The following is a 24,706-nucleotide window of genomic DNA, read 5'->3' as shown; positions in this document are numbered from 1 at the left end:
AAGTGAGAGATTGAGCTAATATATCTGGGTAAGAACATTCCAGAAAATACTCCATGGCAAGAGTGAAATGGAACATGTCAGGAACAACGAGGAGGCCAGCATGGTGCCAGGGGAGTGAATAAGAGGCAGAGCAGCAGGAGACAAAGTCACGTAATGAGGAAGAGGACATTGAGGCCTTAGAGGTCATGCTAAGGACTTTGACTTTTTCTCTGAGTGGTCATTTGAGGCTTTGGAGCTGAGGAGTGGCATCTGGCCACTTCGTGTCTCAATGAGGCCACTCTGCAGCTGGGGAAGGAGGGGAATGAGATGGAAGCAGAGACCAGTCAGAGAGCTATTGCAGTAGTCCAGGCAGCTGGACCATGGACCAGGCTTGGACCATCTTGGGGGCTTGGATTGGTGAGAAGTGCATAAATTCTGAATATTTTTTGTAGATACATCTGACAGGATTTGTGAGTGGATTGGCAGTGGGGTGTGAGGGAAAAAGGATGATTTGAAGATTTGTGATTTGATTAATTGGCAGGGTGAATAGCCATTAACTGAGGTGCGAAAGGCTATGGGAGAAGCAGGAACATCAGGAGCTCACTTTTGGACCTGTTAAATTGAGACATATCAGACATCCAAGGAGGACATGGGGGGAAAGTCATGCAGTGGATGTGTAAAGTTCAGAGTCGTCAGCATATAAGTGATATTCAAACCCAAGACCTGAATGAATGAGTGTAGATAGAAAGCTGAAGAGGTCCAAGAACTGAGCCCTGGGGCACACTAGCATTTATAAATTGGGCAGCAAAGAAGCCTGAGTGGAATGTACAGAAAGGTAGGAAGAAAACTGGGCAGTTGTGGTTTCCTGGAAGCCAAGTAAAGAAAGGGTTTCTAGGATGAGACAATAGTTTGTGTCAAGTACTACCATTAGGAAAAGTGAGTTGAGAACTGAGTCTTGACTGTTGGGTTTACAATGTAGAAGTTACTGGCAATGATTTTAAAAACAATTTTAGTGGAGTGGTGGGAGTGAAAGGCTGATGGAATTGGTTCAAGAAAAAGTGAGAGGAAAGGCATTGGGAGACAGTATGTACAGACAAATATCTCAAAAATTTTGCTATAAAGGGAAGGAGAGAAATGGGACATTTATGAAGGGCTTGGCTGGGTGAGACAGGATGTTCTTAGAAAAGCAGAAGCAAAAGCCTGTGAGTCAATGAGGGGACACTTTTACATTTTAGCAGGACCTCTCTGGCTGCTGTGTTGAGAAAAGACTGAAGGAGCATCCTCTTATTCTGAGCCATCAATGGTGGCCACATTCCATACTTTTGTCATATGCCAGCTTGCAGATCATGCCAGATACATGCATGGATGAGTCAGCAAGAAGCCAGGTCATCAAGATGAGAAGCAGAGCTAGAGCTTGCAAAGGCTTGGAGTAAGACGTGTCATCGGGAGCACAATAGAGACAAGTAGAAGAGGTAGAATGTCAGTAGAACATCACTGTTGGCTCCTTGCCAGGATTACACACCACAAAACTGACCCTAATGCCTTAGGAACCAGAAGTGATGTGAGGACAGTGCTGGCTCTGGTGTCCTGAATCCTCTCTTTCAAACTAAACTTGGAAGGGTCACAATTTGTTCTTCAGAGGTGGAGAGGAGGGGGAGTGAGTGGGTGGTTGCTCTGGTCCTGCCCTAGAGTGGAAAAGATAATATACAGAGAAAAAGGTCACACCAGTGAAAACCGTGCAGCTGTCAGCCTTCAGCTCTCTTGTTCATTCCATTCATTAGAGGTCAGGTTGAGGGGAAGTTATTTTATTATGCCACATCCCATTTGGAATTCCCCTGGGCAATTTGCTCTACACCCTCACTGTAAGGGTCTCTAAGAGGCTCAGTTTATAGACAGGACAGAGGTGGCTGTTCGGCTCTCTTAGAAACCCCTTTGGAAGGCTTCTCTTGGCTTCCTTAACCAACTGGCCTCGTGAGAGCCTCACTGTGTAAACCTCTATTCTGACTTCTCTATTCTGGGTGTTTTGGGGAAGACCAGGGGCTCTGTGGTCCCGTTTTAGTGCAGTGCTGACGCCCATGAGACTTGGCATATAAATAAAACTTTAAGAGAGTTTGGATATTCCTGGGATGAGATGGAGATGTCTGTTGTTCCCCTAAAGGGGCTCAGGGTGAGGCAGTGCCCTGGGGTCAGGCCATGTGGCAGAGGATGGGGTAGAAGAAAATTAGTGGAAATAATTCTGGGGAAGCAGAATTTCATTTGTAGGGGAATGTGAGTAAGCAGAGCTACTTAAAGCATATTGTGATGGGAAACATAGATGCCGCATTATCAAGGAAACATCTGGAAATGCTGTTGGATCATGGGGACTCTCAAATCCTAACCACAACCCCCTCCTCTCCACTCTGCTCCCCCAGGACTTCTCTGAGGGCTGTGACTCTCCCATGCCTCACATTATTGCAGCTTTTTAGTCAGCTCCCTGGAGCAGTAGAAGGGCAGAGGGAAGGGTTAAAGGCACCCCTCCTCCACCTCTGCCCACCCTGGGAGAGGACTGGAGGACGGGATCCAGCCACCATTTGCAATGTGAGAGCTGTCCTGTGAGAACACCTTCCAATGTGAATCAAGGCATGTAGATTAAATTCTTGATTGAGGACTTAAACGTAACGCTGGTGTGTTGTTTTAGAATTTGCTTTTGTGGGGCTGGCCCCGTAGCGTAGCGGTTAAGTGTGCCTGCTCCGCTGCTGGCGGCCCAGGTTCAGATCCCGGGCGCGCACTGACGCACCGCTTGTCAGGCCATGCTGTGGCGGCGTCCCACATAAAGTGGAGGAAGATGGGCACAGATGTTAGCCCAGGGCCAGTCTTCCTCAGCAAAAAGAGGAGGATTGGCATGGATGTTAGCTCAGGGCTGATCTTCCTAACACATGCACACAAAAAGAATTTGCTTTTGCTGTGCAGGCAGTTGATGAAGCACAGTGTGCTGAACTGTCCTGATCTGTACAATGGTGCTTCACACTCTGTGCCCCCGAAATTGTGATGTTATAGTTACGTGTTAGATGCACTTGTGTACACGTATTTTTTGGCACTTGTCCTTATGTCTTTTTTAGGCCACATTTCCATTATATTATAAGGCAAAGTCTACAATTTCTATTTCTTTGGCACCCCCAGGAAAGATACATGAGTTTTGCATTCAGAGTGCTGAATAAACATTGTTAAATAAAAGTTGTTAACTTCTAGACAATAGTATATATATGCAGAGTAAATTGCTAATCTGATTTCTTCGTTTTAGAAAAAGTGCTACATATACATAATTTAATTAGAATAATGCTTTGCATTTAAACACATTTAATGTATAAGCTCCAATCATTGATTTTTTACAAATTGCTAAGTATCCTTATGGTATTCCCACATAGATAAACTTCTTAGAATAGATCAGAAGATGTAAAATAATTCAACTCTGTTGCATCCCCCAGAATTGAGACCCTATGGTGTATGTGCCAGGTTCTGTAGACAATCAAGTCTTACCTTTGTCCCAGAGACATACATAAGTGACTGTTACCCAAGATAGGATCCAGGAAGGGCCCATGCAGAGAAGCACAGACAAAAATGTCCTGGGGTTCAAAGGAGGGAGAGAGCATGTTAGTTGAGGAAGTTAGTCCAGGCTTTGTAAGGGAGATAGTGTAAGGAATGAGCTTTGAAGGATGGATAGACTTTCATTAGCTCTAGGTTGGGGACACTGTTCCAGCCAGGTCAAGGTAAGAGCCCCTGGAGAGGCGTGGGTATTAGGAAGCTGTGGCTAAGAGTTGAGGTAAATAAAGGGACACAGTGTCCTCTAGTCCAATAGGAAACATGGATTTTAAAGTAAGGGTAAACTGGGAGAAAATGGTAATTTTAACAATAATAGCCAGCAAATGTGGGGTACCTTCTTCTCAGATGCCAGACATTATATAAAATGCTTTACTTATGGGATCTCTTTTAATCTGGAAAGGTCAGGTCTATTTTTGTTGAAGAGTTTTTCATACAACAGCTACATTATCAGAGCTGTGATCCTGCAGGTTCACACAGATGAAGCACAGGGAAAGACAAGACTGGGAGAGCACTCGGGGCCATTTGTATGTTCTCAGCAAGAGTAATGAGGACTTGAGTTACTCCGGCATGAACATCAGTGAAAATACAAAATTGGGTTGGTTTGAATTAGAATTCATTTTAAGCTTCATATTGCTGTCTCTGCTAAGAGTATTTTCTAACTCACATTTTGGTGGAATTCTTGAGGACCTAGATGGCCTATGTTCTGTCTTAAGTTCCTTCAGTGGGATATGGAAACCAGGAGTCAATAAGGCCTAAGTCCCTTAGTGTTACCTGAGACAGAAACCCAGAGGCGACACAGATTCTTCCCTCTCTCTCCCTACATCTTATCTGTCCCCAGTTGACTGATGGGTCAAGATTGTCTCATGAGATTGTTGACGTCCTCTCTCATTTCATGTCCCAAAAGCCCAGATGCCTCGAATGTTCCAGTTTTGAACTGCTGTGAAATACTAATCCCAGTATTAACTGTCTTGCAGATTCCATTGTGATTGGATTTTGGGTTGGTCTCGCGGTCTTCGTGATTTTCATGTTTTTTGTGCTGACCTTGCTGACCAAGACAGGAGCCCCACACCAAGAGTAAGTTTAGGCTGTTCCTAAATGTGTGTTAAGCCCCACAGGGAACGGAAGAAACAGAAATAGTGTCCAGGGCTGGGACTGCTTCCAGTCGGGGAGAGATGGGGCTGGTTATGGATTTGCTGTCTGGACCAGGCGCCGATGGGGTGGATCTGCCTTCCTCCTGGCGCTTCCCCTCTTGCCTGTGGGGCTTGTTTTCAAGTGGACCCTTGTGAACTTGGGTTTCTTCATCCTTCCCTATAGTCTTATTGCCGATCCAGGCCTGATTTTTCTATTGAAATATTTATTAATTAGGATGTATTTTGTCCTTAGTCCCAAAAGAATATAGATGACTCATCAGACTAAAAACAGTGAAAAAAGACAAGAGCAAAAATGGGATGAAAACTAGTTTTAAAACACATTTCAAGGAGCAGAGAAATAGTTGTTACTAGATACTCAACTAAATTAATTATTGACAATAATCACTGAGTTCAACACTGAGTTTCCTTGAAACTAGGATAAAAGTGGAAGGGCTGGCCTGGTGGTGTAGTGATTAAGTTCGTACGCTCCACGTCGGCGGCCCGGGGTTTGCAGGTTTGAATCCTGGGCACAGACCTGCTCACTGATTATCAAGCCATGCTGTGGCAGGTGTCCCACAGATAAAGTAGAGGAAGATGGGTACAGATGTTAGCCCAAGGCCAATCTTCCTTAGCAAAAAGAGGAGGATTGGCAACAGATGTAAGCTCAGGGCTAATCTGCCTCACCAGAAAAAAAAAAAACCCACTAAGGATTATATAATTATCACAGCATTATAAAGAACATTTATGTTGGGCTTTGGATTTATGGAGGAAATTATTACATGGATACTTAAAAAATGTTGGGTAACATCAAAACGTATTTATTCAGTTATAGTTTGCAAAAAACTCAGAAATGTTCTAGAGGATTTTTTTTTACCCCAACTCTTAAAAAAAAGGGAAAAGTAAGTATGTTGGATACCTTATTAGTTGGTCCCAGCAGGCAATAGCATACTCAAATTAGGTAATTAGAAGAACTTTTTTTTTTTGGTGAGGAAGATTAGCCCTGAGCTAACCTCTGTTGCCAATCCTCCTCTTTTTCCTAAGGAAGGTTGGCCCTGAGCTAACATCCATGCCCATCTTCCTCTATTTTATATGTGGGACGCCTGCCACAGCATGGCTTGATAAGTGGTGCACAGGTCCATGCCCAGGATCTGAACCTGCAAACCTTGGGCCACTGAAGCAGAGCGCACGAACTTAACCACTGCGCCACTGGGCTGGCGCCCAGAAGAACTTTTGATAAAGGGATTATTTACGGTAATTGTGGCCAGGGAAGAGGACAACCCCGCAGGACAGTGCAGGACCCCAGAGCTAGCAACACTGAGGAGTGGATGCCACCCTAGATTTGGAGGGGGCCCTGACTGGAACCCAGGAGTCCTGCAGAGAGGGTGCCTGAGAGGAGCTGTGGCCTTGGGTCGAGGGACACAGCCAGCCCAATGTGACCTCTCAGGGAGGAAGCCTCAAAATACATACGCAGACCTTACTTTCCTCGTCCCTCCCCATCTTCCACCATTGCCCCCGTTGGCTGAACACAACAACCCAGCCAGAGCCTCCATCAAAGATCAGCTTCCCAGGGCACAGAGCAGGGGTGGGTGGGGGGCAGTGGAGAGTGACCTGGGAGAGTAAATGGAAGAAATTTAGCACAAATCCTAACATTTTCTGTTTGGTATCTCACTTAACGCTGGCAGCCTGGCAGCAGTATTCTCATTGCTGTATCTCGTCAGATAGTCTCCAGTATCTGTTGTTCAGTCTTCAGCCTGCACTTGAACTATAACAAATACCTGGGTAAAGGGCACAGTTCTGCCCATCACTCAGCTATTTTCAGACATTAAGGTCTGGAAAAAAAAAATTAAACACATTTTAAATGAGAGGAAAATACCATTTTATTGAAGTATATGGAGACATATGGTTCAGAATCTCTTTAACAGCCACTAAAAAGCCACTATAAAGACATGAATTTTCCCTTTTCTCTCTCCATGTCCTCATAAACATCTGCACATGCCTTTGCTTCTGTTGTATTGGTCCGGGGAATTTAACAATATGGTGTAGATTGCAACAGTAGCAAGAGAAGTTGAGGACAAACTCAGATTAGGGTGCATGTCATGGATTGGTCAGGGAATAATAACACCCTGTTATCTTCCTTTTCCATGGAGGAACAGATGGATTTTTGTGGAGTTATTGAGATATATTTGTTTGATGTGGGATGCCGGTGGTTTTACAGATGGGAACACCCTAGTGCAAAATAGAACATGACTTCTTGTAATGATTAATTGTATGTATCAACTTCTCTAGGCCATAGTGCCCAGCTATTTGATCAAACATTATTCCAGATGTTTCTGAGGTTTCTTTTTAGATGAGATAACATTTAAATCAGTAGACTGAGTAAAGCAGATCATCTTCCATAATATGAGTGGGCCTCGTCCAATCAGTGGAAGACCTTCCTAGAAACAGCAAAAAGCTTGCTGAACTCCTTTTTGCTTGAAACTCTTTCAAGCAAAAAGGAATTCTGGGAGAAGACTGCCTTCAGACTTGAACTGCAGTTCTTCCCTGGGTCTCCTGCCTGCCAGCCTAGCAGGTTTGGGACTTGCCGGCCTCCACAATCCATAGGCCAATTCCTGTCAATAAATCTCTCTCTCTGTTGGTTCTGTTTCCCTGCAGAGCCCTGACTAACACATTCCCTAACATGTCGTGGTGACCCTGGGTAGCTGTGACTTGTGTCTTCAGTCTGAATTCGTGGTTCTGAATAATCTCAATCAAAGGACAGAGTCCTTGCAGCTCTGCCTGCTGTTAACGAGATAGGATAATGCAGCAGCCCTCAAGGCCACTTCAAATGCTCTTTTGAGCCTGAGGCAGCATAAGATGTGGCATTTGGTTGCAGTATATCCTAATAGAAACGCAAAGAAACAGACATGTGGGAAAATCCCTAAAGGGATCAGTTAAAAGGCCTTTTAGAGCTTAGTAAACTTGACATTGATTCGGCAGAAATGTTCTCTAAAACAGATATTATTTTTTCCATTCAGCCCACTTTAACATAAAAAACCAATTTTAAGTTTGCCTGTGATAATTAGGCCTGGAGGAAAGAATGATAAATCATTGAGAATAATAATAAGAGCCTTTTTTTAATGTTCACTGTATTCCAGGGTCTACTAATCACTTGATATAAGTAATCCCACCAAGTCCTCATGGGAAGATGCAGTAAATCCCATAAGTGTTCCCACTTCACAGACAAGAAATATGAGGCTGAATCAGTTGTCTGAAGTCTCACAGGTAAAAAACCATGGGGCCAGGCCTCAGACTAAAGCCTCTTTGGCTCTGAAGCTCCTGTTACTAACCACTACATTGAATTATCACATATTGGTAATGTTTAATCTCTTCCTTTTGTTGAACCAAAGATACCAGCAAGTGATCAGATTTGTTTCCTTTATCAAATACTGGACCAAGCATGGGCTCTGGAGTCAGACATTCCCAGTTACTCACTGAGCCTTTGGCTGATTCTTAACCTCTCTATGCTTGAGATTCCTTATTTATAAAAGTAAAACAGGATGGCCTCCTAGGATTACCGTAAAGATTAAATGAGCTAATACCCATGGAGCTGCTGGCATACGCCAGGCTCACGTGCTACTCAGTGAGGATTAGTCCAGCCCTTCCGTGCTGGTGCAAGGCCTGGTGAGAGCTGAAGGGTTTGGTAACGAGTAGGAGAGAGAAGAAGAAGAAACCCATCCTCCCGTGGGACAGTGAGGCCCTGAGCATTCACATTGCGTCCACACTTGACAAAGTGCTGCCTCATTCTACCCTAGCTTCACCTTGGCGTGTCTCAGTGAAACAGTAAGATGACTTTAGAAAGGAGGTTAAGTAGAGAATCTTGGTGATGGGCTGGGAGGACTGACGTCTGAATTCTGACTGCTTTATATCTCAGGCTGTCTGGGTAGTTTGTCACGAAAAACAGCTACTTCCTCAAGTAGCGTATCGGGCAGCATCCTTTTGGGCTATGACTCGAACACTCTGGTTAAGATACCTGATCAAGTCTGCAAGCTCAAAATGGACTAGTGCTGAATCTACCACTTGATTCTATCTTGTTCTCCATGGAGGCATCTCAGGGCAGGGCTGAATGGCTCCCTAGGATCTCATCATTGCTGATGCACGGAAAGAGTACGTGCATCCCTTTGAAAGTAGTAAGACACAAGGATGGCAGATACTGCAACCCGTGCCCCCAGGCCCTGTGCCCATGCTCCCAGCAGACATCACTAATCAACTGTGTTATCTTCCCTGCATAGCCAAGACTTTGCCTCAGAGTCGTTTTCAAATCACCACTCCAGGCAGCCAGCAGGAATCAATCCCAGTTTACCTGAGAGAGAACATGTATTTGCCTTCCCCAGCTGGACCTCCATTTAACAGCGCTGGCTGGCAGAAGTTGTTGAGACCCATTCGACAGCACAGAGCTAATGACACCTCGATAAAATGGGCAAGTTTTTCCCTTGAAGTTTTCAACTTGGGGTCATATTAGCATAAGAACTTCCATTCTGGAGTCACTGACTAGTCAGTGGCATCTGTTGAGGGAAGGACTGTGTAATCATCAGACTAGGTAATGAGACAGTAATAAACAGCTCCCCAAATCTCAGTGTAACACAGCGTAGGTTTGTTTTTTGCTCAAGCTGCATGTTTGCTGAGGGTCAGTAAGGGGTGGACAGAAGCTTCTCCACTTCTAGCTGCACTGTCTCAACCACTGGGCTTCCTGGGTCACTGTGACGGGGAAGAGAACACAGCCTTCTGTTCCTCAGCCTGGAAGTGGCCCACATCCCTTCCTTTCACAGCTCATTGGCCAGAACTAGCTACACCCACCAGACTGCCCAGGCTGCGAAGGGTCATCTTTGTGCCCAGAAGGAGAAGAGAACCAGATATTGGTGAGCACTAGAAAAGTGTGCTGCAGAGGGAAAAGACTGTTGTAAAAGTGACATCACCTTTCTTAAAAGCTTCTAGGCCCAAGAAGCAGCTTTAATGGGGATTATTTTTCCCATGGACTATTTGCTGTTGTGTGTGGGGAGAAAAACCCCTCTTACCTGGATCCCTTATGGATAATGAAGATAAGAGAACCATTTCCCTCTGCTTTCTCAGCTAAGGAGCCATTTACTCTGTCTGCTGTCTTGTTAGAGCATTATAGCCCCATTTTCATAAATCTGTCAGAGAAAGAAAGAGTAATGGGAAAGACGTGGATCCCACTTTCATGTTGAATATTACGGAGTTCTTAAAAAAATTTTCAAACCCCAGACATTATATAGGCTCCTTTTGCAGACTTTTTCTAACTGCACCTTGTCTAGGTGGAGGTGTTCTTCTTTTAGTGGTAACTGTAGGATTGCGCATGACCTTGTAAAAATGGAAATTACATTTTACCTTGAATTGCAATTCAGCTGAATATGGCACTCACTAAGGATGGGTACAGTGCGCCTAAAAGCTAAGAGCAGGAAAATGTCAGTGCTCCAGGCCACAGGGACTAGCTGGCAAAGTGCAAATGTGGCAAGTGGTTCCCGAGGAAGTCTTGTCATTCTGAGATGTCTACCACCGTCAACAAGTAGAAAACTTGACTATTTTATGTATTGGATTCGATTTATACACCTTTGTTCAGGAGTTACTTTTAATTCCCCATCAATTAAGAGGTGTTTACTGAGTGTACAGTTACACCTTGCCCAGGACCATGCTGAGGGTTGTTCTAAGATAGTGGACTCTTCCTTGCCCTAGAGATACTGACATCTTCCTAGTAAGTCAGAACTACCAACTGAAGCAACCAAAGGCACTTCCCCAGATGGGAGGGTTCGATCAGTGCCTCTGTTGGGCTTGTTACATGAGATGAAGCTCTTAGTATAGGCTATAGCGCCATGAATGTTAGTGCTTATTATTATTTTCTCACTGGTTAATGACAGAAGGTTTTACTCTTAGTAGGTCTTTGTTTAGCTTATGCATCTTTAAAATCCACTGGAAGTGCCTGCTGGAAATACCAGGTGCCCACAGGCTGGACTGCCCACCGCTTCTCATGAGAGGAGCAAACCTGAGGACAGTCGTGGGCATGCTAAGACTAGGTCCTGCATTTGTAAAAACTCGTCATAAATCTGGAAAATTCCTAGGGGAGTAATCCAGAGCATTGCAGGTGTTTTCCCTCTGCAAATGCAAAGGAGTGTGCCCTCCTGACCTGATTTGTCTTTTGGGTCACAGAGGAAGAAGCCCTTCACTAAACACTGGAGTGGCTATGCCTCTCCCGGGAACCAGGCTTTGGACGACCTGCAGAGACAGCTGTTCACTGCACATGAGCTGTACACTCATTGAGGGTCTAATGACTGTGAGGCCCTTTGAGAGATGCAGAGATGAATGAAAACAGCATAGCGTTATATAGGAGAGGAAAGACCCTACACAAATCGCTCTGGCACGAGGCAGGAAGGGATGCGTCCTGTAAGAGAAGTAAAATACGGCAGGTGCACGGAGGAGGGACAGATTCCTTCCCTTTGGGAGATCAGAGAGTCTCCATGAAGGCAGTGACCTTTGAGTTGGACAATGAAGAAAGTATTTGATTTTGATAGAGAGAGGTAGAAGGGCCCATCAGGTAGAAGGAACAGTACAAGGCACAGGGAGGGACAGTCCTGAGTGCACTGGGGGACAGTCAGGTCCCATGTGGCTGGACTGTAGGGTTAGTGAGGGAACTGGTGGGAGAGGACACTGGAAAGGCCAGGTGATGTGAGTGGAGCATCAGAAACATCAGGCAGAAGAGTTTGGGGAGAGAAGGTTCTTGAGCGGGGGAGTGTCATGGGAGTAAATGACAATCAGTGCAGACGCCAGAGGACTAGATGGATCTTCACATTAGAGGCTCTCTGTTAGGTATGGAAAGTTCCACAGGTAGAGAGAATACACAACACAACATGGTGAGAAGATAAGACTAAGAATCAGAACAATCTGGACACAACTTACTAGTGGAGTTCAGTGATGTTGCAATCAGTAGGTTAAGTCCAAATTGCATTTCTTATTACAAGCTGAAAATAAGGAATACAAATGCTTAAAACAAATAAGTGAAACAAATGATTTCAAAGTTAAAGTTTCTGTCAAAATAAACTATTATAATTTTTTAAAAGTTTGGATGACACAGGAGAACTTCTTATGAACTTTCTAGCTAGATCTCAATTTCTTGATGACAAGATAGGAATGTGACAAAAATAATGAAAAGCACTAAAATTCTTGGTGATTCTAAATTTTCTGACTAATTGTCTTAGTCTGTTCAGGCTGTTATAACGGAGTACTGTAGACTGGGTGGCTTATGAATAACAGAAATTTATTTCTCACAGTTTTAGAGGCTGGGAATTCCAAGATCAAGACACCAGCAGATTCAGTGTCTGGTGAGAACCTGCTTCCTGGTTCATAGATGGTGGACTTCCCACTGTCCCCACATGGAGGAGGGGACAAAGGAGCTCTCTGGGGCCTCTTTTATAAGGCCACTAATCCCACGCGTGAGGGCTGTGCCCTGATGACTGACTTAATCGCGTCCCAAAGGCCCTACATCCTAATACCACCACATGGGGGATTACGTTTCGACATATGATTTTTGGAGGGTCACGGACATGCAGTCTATAGCACAAATGTTCTTCAGTATTCTTTCTTTTCTTTATGATACTTATAAAATGACATTAATTGCTAGTTCAGTCGACATCTCAAAGTTTCTCATTCTTTCTTTTTTTTTTTTTTATGAGGAAGATCAGCCCTGAGCTAACATCCGATGCCAATACTCCTCTTTTTGCCGAGAAAAATTGGCCTTAGGCTAACATCCGTGCCCATCTTCCTCTACTTTACATGGGACACTGCCACAGCATGGCTTGACAAGCAGTGTGTTGGTGCGTGCCCGGGATCCATACCTGCGATCCCCGGGCCACTGAAGTGGAGCGTGCATACTTAACTGCTATGCCACCGGGCCGGCCCCTTTCTTATTCTTTCAATGTTCCAGTTGTTGAAGATTGTGGCTTCTGGTTTTAACTATAATTTTAATTAAGGTGGAATTTAAGGTGTAATTTTTAATTTTCACAAGTGTAACCAAAGCTGTAGAAGAACAAGTTGATTTTAAACTATTTTACATGCTCTAATAGGTGCCAGTGAGCATTATTTTTCCATATGCCAACCAAATTTGAGAAAATGAGAAGGTCTCAGCTAGCTGTTTTCTCTCTGTCATGGGAGCATAAAACCGCATAGAGCAGTACCCAGGCCGTCCACAGGCACATGTTTTATAAGGCTAGAAAGACATCCTTAACAATATGGCATATGCTTCTTTCCTGAAAACTGAATTAAGACAATATTCAGCTGCAAACTGCCCCTGCCTAATTAGTGAGAATCCTTTGATATTCACGTCATTAAATAGAAAAGAATATTTTCAGGTGTGACTCATGAGGGCTAGGCTGCTTTAAAGACTGGGTAACCACTGAGGGGTAGTGTTTTCACTCACCTTCCTTGAAGGGATTCTTAGCAATAAATGACAGGAAGTCTCCCTCCATGGAAACTGAGCCCCTGCAGACTCCAAGGCTGGCCAGTTGTGGAAGGTGCAAGATGCCCTGTTAGTAGCTCTGTGGTCTGTGAGCTCCAAGGACTCACATGGGGAGGCCTCATGGAAGACTCTGGAACAGAGGAGACATGGAGAGCATTGCCGAGGGCAGTCAGAGACAGGGTGTTTCCCTTGGCCAAAAATAGGTGGAGGGAAGACCTGGATGTGACTAGTTTGCAGGACCTCCTCTATCTCTGACTCTGGAGTCCACTCAGTATCTCTCTATTAACAGACCATCTCTCTGTTAAGGCTCACCTGCTCTTGCTTTTAGGCCTTAGCTGGGTATGCCCTTGACTTGATTTCCAACCCTGTAGGAACTGTAGAAGAGGCCTTCTGCCAAGGCAAGGGTTGCTTTAGTTTCAAGATCTCTTCATCATTCATTTACCAGAAATTTATTGAGCAGCTGCTATATGCCTAGTACTGTGCAAGGTACTGGGGACATAGGCAAGAAACACAGAATACCTGCCCTCAAGAGGTCAAATTCTTAATGAGGGTGCCAGACAAATAAAGAAATGGGCATAATACAGAGTGAGAGGGAAGATGGAGAGAAGCACTCAGTCCTCCAAGAGAACATTCTAACTCAGATTGGAGGAGTCAGGGAAGGCTTTTTGCAGGAGGTGGCACCGTACATGCTTCATAAAGGGCCCAGAAGATTAGGCAGGTAGGTTCCAGTTCCAGTAATGCCTGAGTAGCTTGTTTCAGAATAACCTTGCCAATAACAATAATAAAATCTGGACAAAATATAAAGAATGACTATTGGAAGGCCTTGGAGAGTGAGCGTTAGCAGAAAAAAACAGAAATTTTGGCTGTTGAAAGAAGGAACCTTCATTAGTTTGTGTCTATGGTTACTTGGCTTTCCACCTTAAGTCTTCCACTCTACAAGTATGGTATATCTTTTCATAAACTAAGGTCTTCTTTAATTTCCCTTTGCAGTGTTTTGAAATTTTCAGTGTATAGGTCTTGCACATCCTTTGTTAAATTTATTACTAAGTATTCTATTTTTTTTGATGCTATTGTGAATGGAACTGTTTTTTCATTTTCTTCTTGTTTATTGCTAGTACGTAGAAATACGGTGAGTTTTGTATAAGGTCAGTTGAAAGGAGTCTTTTTTAACAAAGTGCTGTGACAACTGGATAAACATGAGGAAAAGAAATGAACCTTCGCCCCAGTCTCATCATGGATCATGTATCCAATGGCATGTACACTGGAACAGCTCCTAGAACAGCTCTGTCTAGTGGACCTTCCTGTGATGATGGAAATGTTCTCTGTGCTGTACAGTTAGGGAGCCACTGGCCACAGGTGGCTATTGAGCACTTGAATTTTGGGTAATATGACTGAGAAACCAAATTTTAAATTTTACTTAATTTTAATTAATTTACATTTAAATAGCCACTTATGGCTAGTGACTACTGTACTGGACAGCATAGTTCTAGAAGAAAGCATAGAATAATATTTTCATGATTTTAGGGTAGGTAATTATTTCTTAGAGAGGATATAAAAAGCATTAAGCATAAAATTAAAATGTTGATAAATTGAAAAAATTGAAATTTAAAGTTTCTGCATACCAAAAGACATCTCTAAGAAAATGAAAGTGAAAGTCACAGATCAAGAGAAAATATTTGCAATACATACATCTGACAAAGAACTTATATTCAGAATATATTACAAAACTTCTACAAATCAATAACAAAAAACAAACAACCCAATTTTAAAAGCGGGCAAAAGACTTGTACAGACACTTACAAAAGAAGGTAAACCAGTAAGCACATGAAGATGCTCAATATTAGACATCAGAGAAATGCACATTCAAATCACAATGAGATGCTATTTCACCCTCACTAGAATGGCTAATGTTAAAAAAAACTGACAACACCAAATGTTGACAAGGATGTGGAACAACTGTAGCTCACATACATTGTGGTGAGAGTGTAAAATGGCACAACCACTTTGGAAAACTCTGCAGTTTCTCGTAAAGTTAAGCATACATCTGCTGTATGACCCAGTAATTCTACTCTTAGGTATTTATGCAAGAGCAATAACAACACATATCTACAGAGAGACTGTTTAAGAATGTTCATAGCAGCTTTACTCACAACACCCCTAAACTGGAAACAACCCAAATGCCCTTCAACAGCAGAATGAATAAACAAATTGTAGTATATTAATATGATGGAATATTACTGAGCCAGAAAAAGAACAAACTATTGTTACATGCAACGACATAGATGAACCTCAAAAACATTATACTGAGCAAAGGCATCCAGACTCAAAAGGCTGTATGTTGTATGATTCCATTTGTATAAATTTCAAGAACAGGCTAAACTAATATGTGGTGATACAATTCAAAACAGATTGCCTGTAGGAGGTGGAAATTGACTGGAAATTCAAGAACAAAGCTAATAATGGAAATAGAAATCAGAGCAGTCTCGCCTAAAGGGGGTGGAAATTGAAGGGAAGGAAACTTTCTAGGATAAAGGAAATATTCTGTATCTTGATTGGGGTGGTGGTTACATGGGTGTATACATTAATAAAAACACATTGAATTTTATACTTAAGATCTATGGATTTCAGTATGTAGATTTTACCCAATGGTAGGGTGAATAGAAACTGAATTGAGGCAAGCTGTGTCTGGGATCACAATTTTTCACGTACAGGTCCTATAGTTTCTCAGTCAAGGAAAGAAAATAGGAATGAAAGGTCGATCTGTTGAGTATTTAATGTTTACCAGACTTTAAGAGTGCAAAGGTGAACTTTCCCCTTGTTCTTAGGGATGGAGAATCAGACAAGTTGCACTGTTTTCACACCGAGATCATCGGGGGAAAGATCAGTGGGAGCAGGGTGGGCAGGGAGGACATCTCAGAGGGGCCGGAATGTCCACTGCCTTGGCTGTGCCCTGGGGAGGGACAAAACTCCCTTGGTCTGCTGGGCCTGAGTTCTTCAGCAAGGGTGGTTAATGGAGCCAGTTCTGAGTGCTGAGATCATGTAGCCTGTGTTATGGACGAGCTGCCGCACACAGTTGCGTTTCTGGTCTTTTACACTCAGTTGAAGCCCCAGGCAGGCAGAAAAGCTATCACTCAGTGCTCCTTAGCCCTGGATGGGGAATGGAATGGGCCCCAGCAATCTTAATCATGCTTTTCCCAAACATGTTAAGCCCCTCTTTTCCTAGGTGACATTTCCGCTTATTAGGTCACAGGTTGCTGGCACACTCATCCCTGTTCTTAAACATCATTTAAACCTGAGTGAAGCGACAATTAGGGGAAGAAAATCATTTACTGAAAGATAAGACCACTTAAATTTGCATTAAAGCAGAAGTCAGAGTCCCTCCAAAGTGATTTTTCTCTGAATTCTGGATACATGACCTAGTGAAAGTTGTACTCTTGTGTACGTCATTGATCTTCGCATCATATTTGCTCAGCAGGCAATGAGATTTGTTAACTAGACTTATTACTAAAAGGAAAAACTCAGGCTTCCGAGAGGAATTCCTTGTCTGATGTCACCCAGGTAATTATGGTAGGAGATGGATCTGCTATAAAAGTTCCTCGGCTGGCTGGATTGCAAAACTTCTAGGATTACTGACCTCTGAGATCCAAGTGACTCTTGATAATCTGGAGGTTAGTATATATGGTCATATTTTCCAGACCTGTAAATGAATCCATGTTCCCTGCCCCATGGGAACTTGGTCATAAGCACTTTATCCTGAGTGATGGGATGGGAAGGAAGAGACTTAAGACCTGAAATCACTGAGATTACACACTTCAACGTAGACCCTAGAGCCTAATTTTTGTCAGATTCTGTTCTAGGTTTGAAAATGTGTTCAGACATGGTTCTTGCCCTTAAGGAGTCACTACCTGTGTGTGAGCAACCTTGACAAATCTGGAGAGGGTGGTGATTAGATGGGATATCAGATTATTCTATTTGTCCATGCTCTTTCTTTCATTCATTTGTGGGACTAATTGAGTTATTTTATTCATTGATTCACTGATTTATTACCACTGAATTGCTCATTTGTTCCACACTAAATAGGACAAGGAATTAGGGACCTGAGTATTATTCCCACTCCTATTACTAACTGGTTGTGTGACTCCAGTGGGCAATCTGACTGCTCCTTACCTCAGCTTACACATTTGTAAAATGGGTATAATAATTCTTGCCCGAAATGATGGAACTGGTCAGTTTGGAGAATCAAGTGAGATAAAGGGATATGACAATGCTTTGACAAATCTGCAACTCAGCTCTGTGAGACAGTATTGTTTTAGTTCAGGCCCACCTGATGCGGGTCAGTTGTTCTAAACTTGAGTATGAGTAGTGATCCTTAGGGATTCTGTGAAAATACAGATTACTGGGCCACACCTCCAGAGGTTCTGAGGGTCTGTGACCCAGGATTCTGCATTTTAAGAAGCACTTCAAGTAATTCTGATATAGATGATCCAAGAGTCCCACTAAAGACACTAGAGTATGATGCAGAATATTCGGGGACTCCTCAGCAAGATGTCTCTTTTCAGGAGGGTCCAGGGGCCTCGTCTTTGAGATTTGCCTTGGGTTTATTTGTACGTGTTCAGAAGTGATGTCTCTCAGTTCTGATGTTTGTCTGCATGCTCTGTACAGGGACTTGCACTCAATAGATACTCAATGGAAATATGCCGGCCTGCCCTACATGCCCAAAACTGCAATTCTGCAGGTGAATGAGCTGGAATGTAAGCAATCTTTTATTTTCCTTTTCTTTATAGCAATGCAGAGTCTTCAGAGAAGAGATTCAGAATGAACAGCTTTGTGTCAGACTTTGGAAGGCCTCTGGAGCCAGATAAGGTGTTTTCTCGTCAGGGCAATGAGGAGTCCAGGTCTCTCTTTCACTGCTACATCAATGAAGTGGAACACTTGGACAGGGCCAAAGCTTGTCACCAGACCACAGTCCTCGACAGCAATGTTCAACTCCAGGAAGCCATCAGAAGCAGCGGGCGGCCAGAGGAGGAGCTGAACAGGCTCATGAAGTTTGACATCCCCAACTTCGTGAACACGGACCAGAACTCCTCCTTTGGGGAGGATGATCTTCTGATTTCAGAACCACCTATTGTTCTAGAAAATAAGCCAGTTTCCCAGACTTCATACAAAGACCTGGATTGAGAAACATGCTCTGTAGAGTGTCTTCCTGAAGATGTGGGTTTTGTCTTTGTATAGCAAGAAATCTCCATTCACCAAAATTGTGTGTGTGTCTGTGTGAGTGAGAGACACAGAGAGAGAGATGGAGAAAGACAAAGAGACAGAGAGGAGAGCCCCCTCAGAAGAGAGCTGATTAAGCCAAGATTTATGCCTTTAAACACAGTTGGGGTTTTTTTTAGATCAAAGTATTTACACTGTCTCATCTTCCTTATTGAAAAATTTGGCCACGTACTCGGTGTCAGCATTCTTGAATGGGGGTTGGCATACTGTGTTCCAGTCTGGCCCTGCTGCTACCATGCTCTACCTTTAGCAAGTTGCTTTACTACTCTGGGCTGCCATATTTTAACTGTAAGTGAGGAGTCTGGAGTAGATGATCCATTCCAGCTCTAATATTTTGTGAATCTATGACTTTCCATCCAGAGTAGGCTGGGATATACCTGAAGTAGTATAAACTAGGGCACTGCCTCCTATCTCTTGTTGTAGAATCCTCATGTCTATACCTTCCACTCAACCCTCAACTGAGCCCAGCTTTCATCAGGGGCCCGAGTATCTACCAGGATGTGAGGAGACTTGTCTCACACAGACACTGTGGCTAACATTTCTGTTGGTTGAGCTGAAACAGCTCTTCTGAGGACCTGTAACCGCTCATGCTCAAACCTGGGGGCAGTCCTGCTGCTACCCCCCCAGGACGAGTACCAATCCATGGTACATCACATGGCACTTCTGTCCCCAAGAAATGTAGGGAAGGTTGTCAGCTGAGTGAGGGAAGGTGACTTCAGTGTCTCTGTGTTAGTGTATCTGTGTCTGGTTACACTGCTGTGCCATTGGCTATGGAACAAGAAAAGTGCTATTTGCCGTGCTATTCACTTGGCAGATGCGTAGGTGATGGTCATGTGGCTAGTGTGTGGGCGTTGAGCTGAGATGGTGAATGGGTTGTAAATAACCCACCAACAGATATTCAGGGTGGCCTGGTGCAAAACAGAATTAACCCCTCACACTGGTATTGGAAACAACTTGGCTTTGCACACAGTTGCATGCATGGCCAACTGCTAAACTCTGGGTGGCATTTTCATTATGAATTTGTTCACCACTGTCTTGCTTAAGCTAAAAAATAAATGTATTTGAGTGCACAGGAATATTCTCTGGTTCTTTGTTTTCACGCATCCGGTTTTTTCATTTCCTTTAAAAACTATTCCATGTTTGTAATGCCTCCTAATTTCTGTCATCTCTAGGATCCCAGTGGTCTGAGTCATGCACCAGATTTCATTTAGGAATTATTCCACCAAAACAAATCCTTCTCCCATAATATCTTTTGAGGAAAATAATATTCTTTAAGAGTCTAACACTAAACAGTAGAACAAAGCATGGAATATTTCTTGTTATTAACACACATTCTTGCAAATAGATACTTGCTATTTTCATTAAAGAATGCTGATTTATTAACTTTTACTAATATGAATATTATTATTTGTAATTTAAGTAACCAAATAAAACCATGGGCTATTTCTTATTAAGATTCAAAACTATTTAAGTGGTATCTTATTTAGAAGTAGATTTATTAGTCAGAAGACTGCAGAATATTTAAGTTGGAAAAATATCCATGACTATACCATCATTTTTATTAACTAAATGTCAAGAACCGTGAAGGGTCTAAGATTTTACCCCTCTTGCAAGCTAACAAGTCAGCCTGGCGCAGTTTTGTGGATGCTGGCAGGAGACACAAGACTCCTTGATCAGAGACAAAGAACTTCATTACAGCACAGCAGGCAGCATGTGCTTCATGTTCATGTTGGTTCCTGACTTCATTTCCTATTGCTGTTGTAGCAAAGTACCACAAACTTAGTGGCTTAAAGCAACACGAATTTATTCTCTTATAGTTCTAGAGTGCAGAAGTCCAAAATCAGTGTCAGTGGGTTGAAATCAAGGTGTCATCAGGCCTGTGTTCCATCTGGAGGCTCCAAGGAAGAATCTATTTCCTTGCCTTTTCCAGCTTCCAGAGGCTGCTCACACTCCTTGGCTCATGGCCCTGTATCACTGCAACCTCTGCTTCTACTTTACATCTGTCTCTGACCATCCTGTCTCTCTTATAAGGACCCTTGTGATTATATTGGATTACCCATGATAATCTCCCATCTCAAGATTCTTCATCACATCTACAGAGTCCTTTTTGCCATGGAAGGTACCATATACACAGGTTCTAGGGATTAGGACATAGACATGTCTAGGGGGCCATTGGCCTACCACAGTCTTCCCTTTGGTCCTAAAGATTCATGTCCATCCCACGTGCAAAGTACATTCATCTTGTCCCAACATCCTTCAAAGTCTCAATTACTACAGCATCAACTCAAAGTTCAACGTATAATCTGAATCTTATCAGCTCAAAAGTCCCAAATTTCATCATCTTAATCATCTAAGTTGGGTAGGGGTGAGACAGACCCTGGGTATGATTCATCCTGGGGAAAAATCCTATATCTGTGGACCTGTAAAACTAGAAAACAAGTTATTTGATCTCAAAATGCAATGGTGGGACAAGCATAGGATACCAGTTACAGACATTCCTGTTAGAAAGGGAGAAACTAGAAGGAAAAAAGGAGTCACCAGTCCCAAGCAATTTCAAAATTCAACTAGGCTAACTCCATTACGTTGCAAGGCCTGGAAATAATCCTCTGTGGCTTGTGGCTTCACAATCTCAGCCTGTAGCTCTACTCTTGAAATCACCCTTCCTTTTTCTTGAAGGATAGAATGTGTTTGTAACTGAGTAGTTTATCAGCCTGTTTCCTGCACATGGAATTTTGCGAGTCTGACAGCCTTCTTTCATCTTGTCCTCTCTCTGTCCCTTAAAGCCCAAGTTGGCGGTGCTTCTGCTGGTATAACATTCTCAAGAACATTGTGAGTCTCTCCAATATGTCACATGTATTCATTCCATTAGACAAGAGGCACAAATTACACCACAGAGTCATTCCTTGTCTTGAGGCAAGGGCATGACCGTTTGTAACTCCACGCCAGTCAGCATAAGGTGGCTTCTGCTTTGATTAAAGGTAATTCTCTAGAAAAGGGGGCACTAGTGGGCCAATGGGAATGACACACTGGATAGTAAAGGACTACGGATAGAACACTACCAGTACCCTTTTATAAACAATAACTAGTGACATTTATTTGGCACTAAGTAGCATGCTAAGTTAATTTTTGTAACCCTTCTATGAGAACTCTCAACACAGAGGCTTAAATGATCCTTTCAAATATAAGTTGTCAGGTTAATTCTCTGCTCAAAACCCTGCAATGGCTTCCTGTTTCACTCAGGGAGGAAGCTGGAGTCCTTACAATGACCTCAAAGCCTCCTCCCACCCCCTCACCCCCCAGCTGATCTCTTCTGTTCTCCTCCTGGCTGACTCTGCTCTAGCCACTCTGGCCTCCCTGCTCTCCCTTGAAAACATCAGACATGCACCCATCTTAGGGCTGTTGTCCCAGCTGGTCTCTCTGTCTGGAACCCAGTCTAACACCAATCCTTAAAAGTGCAGAAGCTTTCCCAGCTGACTTGCAAGTCAGAGGGAGATGCGACCATGGAAGAATGCTCAGAGAGCTGCAAGGTTGCTGGCAATGAAGATGCAAGAAGTGGGGGCACAAGCCAAGGAATGGGGGTGGCCTCTAGCTGGAAAAGCAAGGAAACATTCTCTCCCAGAACCTCCAGAAGGAACGCAGCCCTGCTGATACCTTGATTTTAGCCCAAGGAGAACTGTGTTGGACCTCTCACCTACAGAACTGTAAGATGATAAATTTGTGCTGTTTTAAGTCATTAAGTTTGTGGGAGTTCGTTAAACAGTAATAGAAAACCAATATAGGGAGGATTTGTGTAAGAGATTAGAGGTCTGGGTGCGGTGTGGAGAGGAAGGCTGGGGCCAGACTGACCAGTGCCTGGAAGGCTAGGGTAAGGATTCGGACGTTTACCCCAAAAAAACGACGGGGGAGACTGGGAGGGTGGCGTGCAGCAGGCAGAGTTTTAGGAAGAACTACCTGGCAATGCTTTCTGAGGGCTATGTGGAGTGAGGCGAGCATTAGGGTAGAGGAATCAATCAAACCTCTACCAGAAAAGTAAGGAGAAAAATGGTGAGAGGGCTTCAGTGGTAGTGGCTATGGGAATGGAAAGGGACAGATAGATATAAGCATTATTTTGAAGAAATTGGCTACAGGTTTGAGGACTCCATGTCAGGGAGAGTTAGTCAATTTATGGACTGAATGTTTGTGTCCCCTCAAAATTTATATGTTGAAACTCTATCCCCCGTGTGATGGTATTGGGAGATGGGGGCTTTGGGAGGTGATTAGGATTAGATCAGGTCGTGAGGGTGGAGCCCCTATCAGTGGGATTACTGACCTTGTAAGAGTCCCAAGAGAGCTTGCTTCCCTCTGTTTTCCACCATGTGAAGATACAATGAGAAGACAGCCATCTTCAGGCCAGGAAGTGAACCCTCACCCAGACACCTTGATCTTGGACTTCCCAGCTTCCAGAACTGTAAGAAATATGTTGTTCAAGCCACCCAACCTATGGCAATTTGTTATAGCAGCCTGAATTCACTAAGACGGTCAAGAATGCCTCATAGTTTAGAACTGACTGGAGAATGTTGAAACCCAAGGGAGTGGGCAGCTGGTTTCAGGGAGAAAAACAAGGAGCTGGTTTCAAACTTGCTGAGTTTTATGAGGACGTTGGGTAATTCAGGCAGGAAGTGGGAACAAGGGCTGGCATTCAGGAGAGAGGAAGGCTAGAGCTGCAGATCCATCCAACGTTATGCTGTTTTCCTGCTGGTAGTAGTAGCTGTGCCGTGAGTATGCGAGTGGATATGACCTCTGGGGACTGGGGGTGGGGGGTGGGGGGCAGGGGTGGGAGAGGGTTGTATTTGTAGATGGAGGTCAAGGGACAAAAGAAGGTGACTAATTTACTAAGCCCCTACCGTGTATGAGGGACTGGGCTGCCGTGAAGGCTCTGACCCCATGCCGGGGGAGTGAGCACCTGCCTGTTCTCATTAGGGCTCCTTGCACACAGCCATGAAAATGAGAAAAACAGGTAAGATTATGGGCATGCAAATGTGTGATTACTTACTCTGAATGCCCAGAGCTGGTGGGAGGAAAAAACAAGATGCCTCATGCCACTCAATCTTCTCCAATACGCAGGCTCAATTTAATCCTTAATCTTTTCCTCATGACTTCATTTTTGCCTACCTAACAAATCCTTTCCAAAAATCCCTTCCAGACTTTCCTCCAAGGAGTTAAACACGGGCCACGTGCAGTTCTACTTCCATTATCTGTCCTCTGCACCAGGACTTTCTCATTGTAATACCATCACCCCAAGGTGGGGACCATTGGCAGGGCAGCCAGGAGGGGTCAAGTGCAGGGCAGGTTTACTGAGACCAGCTCCCCTGGGACAGACTCCCACTGTGTTCTTGCCTCTTCACTTTTATGCTCCAAGGATGCACACCTGCTACAGTTATCCTATTTTTTTTTTCTGCTTCTCCAGAAAATCTAGTCTATTTCTCTTGTTCCTGAATTTACTAACAACTTATTCTACTAATGAAACTCAATGCCTCTCTTCTTTCTGTAGATTTCCCCTCAACAAACTGATTTCTTATAACAATGCTATAAAGCAGGCGTAGGTGGAAAATAATATATCCTCCCCTATTTGTACTATTTAGGTGGTTGTGATTGAAGCTTTCAGCAAACCGGGAGAGAGAAAAATGGATCTACTATGGTCTATGGTTTAGACTAGAGGGGAGACTAGGTTAATTAGGATAGGACCTAATCCCTTACCAAGCTGGACAGATGCTGAGAAGGAATACATGTGTTCTTCATTAAAGATTCTTCTAGGGAAACTGAAAGGGAAGGCTATATTAATGGGTTCAAGTACTGAAACAGAATTATCAGTAATTTGGAGGGAATAGAAAACTTTCCAACTTCACTCTTCCCACCATTCATTGCTAAGGAGCTGTTCAAAGCAGGATGGCCATTGAACAGCTAAGTAACTACAAAGCGTCTGTCTTATTCCGAGTAAGATTACCTCTTAGCCTGCCGATCTTGGACCTACCTAATTAGTCCTTAGTAGGTATGAGTGGGAAAAAGGAACATCTGTTTTCACCTTCTTGGCATTTAGTCATGAATTTAGGATTTTTGCAATATGGGAATGGAACTCCAACATGAAAGCCCAGATTTCTCAGGGTTGATGGGTAGATACCAGTTACGGAAGCTACAGGCTCACAAGTATTGGATCCAATCAGAAATCTCTCTGCACAAAAGCAGTGGTGACAGCAGCAAGCCATGT

The 24,706-nt window shown here is 43.5% G+C and overlaps 1 protein-coding gene across 3 annotated transcripts in view; it reads left to right on the top strand.

Annotated features, from left to right (window-relative positions):
- The window catches only part of MRAP2 (melanocortin 2 receptor accessory protein 2), a 46,702-nt gene extending 27,172 nt beyond the window's left edge, over window positions 1-19,530 (top strand). Inside the window, exons 1-3 of one of the 3 annotated variants that reach the window (XM_058566864.1) lie at window positions 4,588-4,632; window positions 7,823-7,949; window positions 17,973-19,530. In XM_058566864.1, the coding sequence (XP_058422847.1) occupies window positions 18,004-18,366 (363 nt within the window). In that variant the 5' untranslated portion in view covers window positions 4,588-4,632; window positions 7,823-7,949; window positions 17,973-18,003 and the 3' untranslated portion in view covers window positions 18,367-19,530. Of the gene's footprint in view, window positions 1-4,532; window positions 4,633-7,822; window positions 7,950-17,972 lie in introns of those variants that run through there. The other 2 variants (XM_058566863.1, XM_058566866.1) reach the window with 2 other exon arrangements.
- The last annotated feature ends 5,176 nt before the right edge of the window (window positions 19,531-24,706 follow it).

This window comes from Diceros bicornis, chromosome 23 (genome assembly GCF_020826845.1).
Source record: "Diceros bicornis minor isolate mBicDic1 chromosome 23, mDicBic1.mat.cur, whole genome shotgun sequence".
NCBI classification, from domain to species: Eukaryota; Metazoa; Chordata; class Mammalia; order Perissodactyla; family Rhinocerotidae; genus Diceros; species Diceros bicornis.
The sequence above is the reverse complement of the archived record's forward strand: the minus strand, read 5'-3'. Positions and strand labels throughout refer to the sequence as shown.